General features: G+C 52.9%; 1 protein-coding gene across 3 annotated transcripts in view; it reads right to left on the reverse strand.

The window, feature by feature from the left end:
• Positions 1-5,826, reverse strand: part of ZNF516 (zinc finger protein 516) — a 127,075-nt gene that overhangs the window by 83,987 nt on the left and 37,262 nt on the right. Inside the window, exon 1 of one of the 3 annotated variants that reach the window (XM_014583163.2) lies at positions 4,164-4,521. The exons of 1 other annotated variant lie outside the window; for it this stretch is intronic. In XM_014583163.2, coding sequence (XP_014438649.1) covers positions 4,164-4,418 — 255 coding nt within the window. In that variant the 5' untranslated portion in view covers positions 4,419-4,521. Of the gene's footprint in view, positions 1-4,163; positions 4,522-5,826 lie in introns of those variants that run through there. One more of the 3 variants, XM_014583161.2, reaches the window with a different exon arrangement.

The raw sequence follows: 5,826 nt of genomic DNA on the forward strand, positions 1-5,826 counted from the left end.
AGTAGCTCTGAGAGGGGCTACTCCCTGGAACGAATGTTCTCACACTCAGTCAGCCAAAGGGTGCGTGCTGGGTGGCCCCGGCTTACCTTCTCAAACAAACACGCCAAATGCAAGCCGGTGCTCCACCTTCCTAAACACAGGCCTGCTGCTAACTGGTCTCCTCACGCGTGTCAGTGCCAGCTTGTCACCCTCGCCAGAGGGACCAAAGTCCCGCAGCTCCCCAAATAGCAGGGCAAAGCGGGGGCGCCATCGGGGCTCAGGGTGGCGCAGGACAGCCTGAACGCAGCCGGCGGGGTGGGCGGCAGCCTGGCGTTACTGTGAGATGCACTACAAACTTTTTCCAGGGCTGAAACTGGGAACTTGCCAGGCGAGACTGTAATTTAATTGTTTAGGCAAAAACATGACTTGCCGATCAGGGTTTTAAAAAAGATGTCCCATGGATTTCTTGTTCTGAGTGTGTGGGAGAGTTTCTCTGAAGACGTAATGAATGGTTAAGCTGCCTTTTAAAAATACCTCACTAATTTTGAAATAAGCACTCCATCTCATTTTGAAGAAGTTAGGACATTTAATCACATTTTTTATAAAGAAAAAAAAAGTAAAATGTTTATTATAGAAAAAACTGAATTCAGAGTATAGAAAGTGCGTTTTAGTGAAGATAGGGAGTGGAAAGAGTACAGAATATGAAAGCTGAAAATAAAGTGTGTAGCGGCACTGTGAAAAATAAGCGTGGAAACACACACGGATTAAGCATCCGACCTCTTAGGTTGCTGGGACAGTCATGACGCATTTGTACATAGAAGAAACATGGAAAAATAGCTACGACTCTCCCACCCACCAACAAATGCGTGCGTCCACACGCGGCCGCCGCACCCCGCCTTGCCTCTCTGCTCGTCCGTCTTTCCACCTGTCCAGAGAGCACAGCCGAGGCCGGCGACTGCCTGACACTCGCACTCCCAGGCTCCAGGATAACCACACTCAGTGCGCAACATCAGAACTCACACTCCCTTCTGTAGGTGAGGACCCGGGGAGTGAGGTCTGACTGAAGTACCTCCTAGAACGCACGTGTGCGGGGAGACGTGTGCCAGAGCTCGTCTCGGCGCTGCTGGGATGCCTAGGAGCAAGCAGGGTGCAGCTGTGAGCCAGGATGGAGCAGGCCAGGGTGACTGCCCGGACAGTCAACGGGGCACCTGGAGCAAAGGGGTCACGGAGGCCACACAGTGCACCCCAGACGCACGTTCCAAGAGGCTCCCCAGGGTCACCCAGGGCTCGCGACCAGAAGCAGTCAACGTCCCAGGCACTAAGGCCCTGGCTGGAAGGAATAGGCTCTCGAAGCTCAGAGTGGGCGCGGCATGGAGACGTCCAGGCACACCTGGGTGCAGGCAATGCAACGCGGGACTCGCAGACACTTCCAGAAGGCAGGGGGAACGCAACCGCTGCACCTGCAGGGTTGGTGGGGCCTCCACAGGGAGCCTGAGGCCTGGCCCCTGCAGGGACCCAGTCCCAGCACCAGGTCCACCCAGCCGCTCCTGTCCCGAGGCCTGGGGCTGCACCTCCATTCACTGCTGGACCCACATCCGCAGCCACACTCATGGCCCTGTGCACAGCTGGTCCCTCGAGAGCCTCCACTGCTTCCCGGCTCTGCGGCTAAGACAAAGCTCGGACTCCACTCAGCTGACAGGGCCTGAGCCCCTGGCCCCAGCATGCCCCCACTTCCTATGCTCCTTTTCTCTCCCCCTGCCTTCCCGCCCGCAGTCAGGAAGCTCATCCTACCCGCTTCTCTGGTCCCCTTACCTCAGTGTCCCATGGGAGACCCTCAGACAACCTGGGGTCAAAACCCAATCCTACCACTAGCGCAGATATGTGTGACCTTGAGGAGCACCTAAACCTCTCTGTTCCTTGACCTACCTCTTCATCTTTAACTGTGAGTGACAGTAGTGATGTCTACATTAGGAAACTTTTATGAGACTTAAATTGGTGCGTGCATGGTTCGATTCAGTAGCTAGCCAGTGCTTCATAGATATTAAGAACTAATTACTGAGTAAGTGACCGAGTTGGCGCAGCAGCCAAAGACACCTAGTCACCAGCAGTGACAATATTTGGTTGAACAAATTCAAAAGGACAAAATAATAGCAGTTTAGACTGCTAAATTTTAAAAAGCTAAATAGCAACACCTATGTACTCGCTGGCCCTTTACAAGTTCTATCACAAGTTAAATGATACAATTCCCAATTTTTTCACCAACAACTACAGTCACCTACAACAGACACGGCCTACACAGAGCTCCCTGAAACATTTAACTTCACCAACCAATGGCCTGGCGGTTAAGGTGGCTGGATCCCACACGGCTGACCACAAGTTGAGTCCTAGATCAGCAGCCTGAGAAACATGCCAGGTGCATGTGCACATATGCCGAAAATCCCGAAAGGAAGGAGAGACAGAAGGGGCGTGGTATGACCAGACCCCACAGGGGTTGCTTTCCCTCTTTCTGTCTGTCTGTGTCTGTCTCTGGCAAACACGGGTACCTTCCAGCATTAGTTCTATAATCTAACTTTAGAAAGACTGGATGACAGGGCCAGCAGGTGGCACAGAGCTTAAGGCACTGAATCTCACATGGCTAACTGCACACTTCAAGTCCCAGACCTGACAGCTTGAGGCGCTCGCTGGATGCAAGTCTGCGTGCTCGAAACCCCACAGAGTGAGGAGCAGGGACTGCACCGTGGCCTCCCCCTGGTGGTGATTTCTCACTTTCTCTCCCTTGCACTGTGTCTCTCTCCAGCAAGAGCAGCACCCTACAGCAGAGATAAAACAAAAGGACAGGGCCAGCAGATGGCGTGGTAATTAAGGCACTGGACTCCCTCCTGGCCTCCTGTGGTTTGAGTCCCTGACCCGGTGGCTTAATAATCGCACCAGATGCATGTATGCATGCCCAAAACTCCTAGGAGAAAACTGGAGAAGGGACTGCAGTCTGGCCATCCTCCAAGGCGGGGGGATTTCTTACTCTTCCTGTCTCTCTGTCTCTTATCTCTTTCTGTCAAGCACACACACCCTTACAACCAAAAAATAAAAAGTAAATAAATAAATAAATAACATTAAAAAAGGACTATTAGCTGATATTTGAAAATTACTATCAAGGGACCAGCAGATGACATAACAGCCATGTCGCTGGACTCCCATGTACTCACTTGACTGCAGTTCGAGTCCTGGACCCAGCAGCTTACAACTTATGCTGGGCACATGTGCCTGCATGCCTAAAATCCTGAGAGGAGAATGGAGGAGAAGTGACTGTGGCGTGGACACCCCTGGGGTGATTTCTCACTTTCTCCGTCTCTCTGGCAAGCACATGTACCCATAGCAAACTCTCTTAAAAAAAAGAACAAATTACTATTATTTTTGTTAACTAGTAATACAGAGAAACTTTCTTACTTTTCTGAAGACATGCACACATTTAGGGGTGATTTACAACAAGAGAAAGAGAGGAGGCGCACCCCGAGATGCTACGACTGCCTTTCCAGCAGCCCTGCATATGTTCACGTTACGCTCATTCTTATGAGTTTGGGGAGTTTTTACAGAAAAAGTTGTTTAAAATAATAATTCGCACCCACAGCCCAGTAACAGTGAAAGCAGAGCCGCTGGGGGACCCGGTGGCCTGCCAGCCTGCCCCTCCCCAGCCCACAGGGCCCTCAGGACAGACACTTGGGAAATTTCCTTCTGTTAATGCCACTTTTCAAAACAAAGTCAGAAGGGAGAAGCTTGTGAACCGCATTCTGTGCAGACGGAAGCGTATTCCACCGATGGAGACGGCCTTCTGACGTTCTAGAAGCCACCCAGCGCCCTCCCAGACCACAGGTGGGTCATAGACCTGCCGCCACCCAGAGCCAGGGCAGCACAGCTCTCTCTGCAGCCCTCCAGGGGGCAAAGAGCTACAATGCAGGAGGCTTCCTCCTCGTATCTTAAACAGTATTTTCTGGCCAGTTAAATAGGACACTATCAGAATAAAAATGTGCAATAGCTTACATTTTTAAATAACAAGCATGTCCCTGAAATGACAGGAAATCTGGCCACTTTCTGCTCTGGGACTTCAACCAGCATGAAAGGAACACTGAAGGTTCTTGCGTCAATATCCCCAAAGCCATCAAAGCGGGCTCTCCCGGGGACGCTCTTACCCTGAGCAGGGTCAGCAAGCTGACTTCCAAACATGCCCACACCCTAAACAATGCAGCTGTCGAAGTCAGACGGAGCCCACCAGAGCCAGACCTGGAAGCGGACCCCGGGCCCCGAGGCCAAGCAGAGGGGCTGCTGGAGAACGAAAGTGCTGTGGCCAGGGACATGCCGGCTCTGGACACCGACGAGCGTGCGCTGTTCCTAAGGAGACACCGATTCGGCTTTCTGTTCAGTTCTGGCTCAGTAATTGGCCCCATGATAATAGAAACAGCCCTGGCCTCCTCCAGGCCACGTGGCTTCACCCCCTCATCACCTTCCAGGGGAGGGGAGCCTGGGCATGCAGGGACACTAAGTCAGCCAGGCAGGGCCCAGGAGCAGCCGAGACAGCGTCGGGGGGGGGGGCCCCCCCAACACGGGCCTGAGACAGGGCAAAGGAGAGGGCGGCAGCAAGGAACTCTGAAGAACTGGTGGGGGCATGGCCCCAAAAAATAAATGTAAAAATGTCTCCAAGCAGGCAGAATGCTTCGGACAGTCCAGGGCTGTCCGCGAGGGAGTACGGCAGCCCCAAAATGCAAGCCGGGAACTCGGAGCAGCTCCCTCCTCCCGGAGCCGTTCTAAAGGGTACACTCCCACTCTGCCCCCGCCACGGGGTCTGCCAGATCCCCTGCAGGGGCGAGTGGGTGCCTCCGTGGTCCGTGTGCTAAACTGTGTCTGTCTGTTCTCGGAAGACAATGAATCCGGCTTCACTAGTTACACTGTAGTATTACGAGGCATGAATTAAATACATCATTAACATCCTGGACAAGCTTATCTTACTACTGAGACAAAAAGCCTATTCTCTGGACAAATGGGGAAATTCCCTAACGACAATGAAGCGTCCCTCTCCCTGCGAGCCGTTCTGTACAAGATTAACAATCGCAGGCCTATAGTCCCCAGCCCGGTTCCGAATCCCTGCATGAAGTGACGCATTCAGTGCCGGAGTAAGCGTGGCCGACGACAAGGCCTGGAGGCTGCGGCTGTTCTCAGACCAATCAATAATCCATTATGAACAGGCGACATTTCCACTCTAAGAAGAAATGAATAAAAGGCAATCAGAATGGGCATTCACAGGAACTGCACCCCACCCCTGCGAGGGCGCAGGGCACAGACGCCCACTATGCCAGGGTCCCCCAAAGGGGCTGGCGGTGCGAATGCACAGGACCCGGCTGGACGTGGCCACCGAGCAGTCTTCGACGTCTCTGCTGAAAACCCTTACCTAAGTCTCAGATCTGCTCTGTCCAGAAAATGAGGCGAGGGTGAGTGAGGATCACCACTTCCCACTTCCTTTCTTTAGGTATCTGCCCTAGGGCACATGCGCTCTCACGGAGGAGACAGAGAGGGAGAGGGAGAAATCACCCCCCTGGGAGGGCGGCCATGACACAATCCCTTCTCCTTCATTCTCCTCCTGGGACTTTGGGCATGCATACACACACACCTGGTGAGTTTCAAGTCACCAGGTTCAGAGCTAGAACCGTGGTCAGCAGAGTGGGAGCTCGGTGCCTTAACTGCCACGCCACCTGCTCCCTCCAACACTCCATATTCTTTTTTCTTTTTTTTTTTTTGAGAGGTTTTTGCTATAGGGCGCGTGCGCTCGCCAGACAGACAGAGAGAAAGACAGATATGAAG

Source organism: Tupaia chinensis, unplaced genomic scaffold, assembly GCF_000334495.1.
Source record: "Tupaia chinensis unplaced genomic scaffold, TupChi_1.0 Scaffold144119_1, whole genome shotgun sequence".
Lineage (NCBI taxonomy): Eukaryota > Metazoa > Chordata > Mammalia > Scandentia > Tupaiidae > Tupaia > Tupaia belangeri.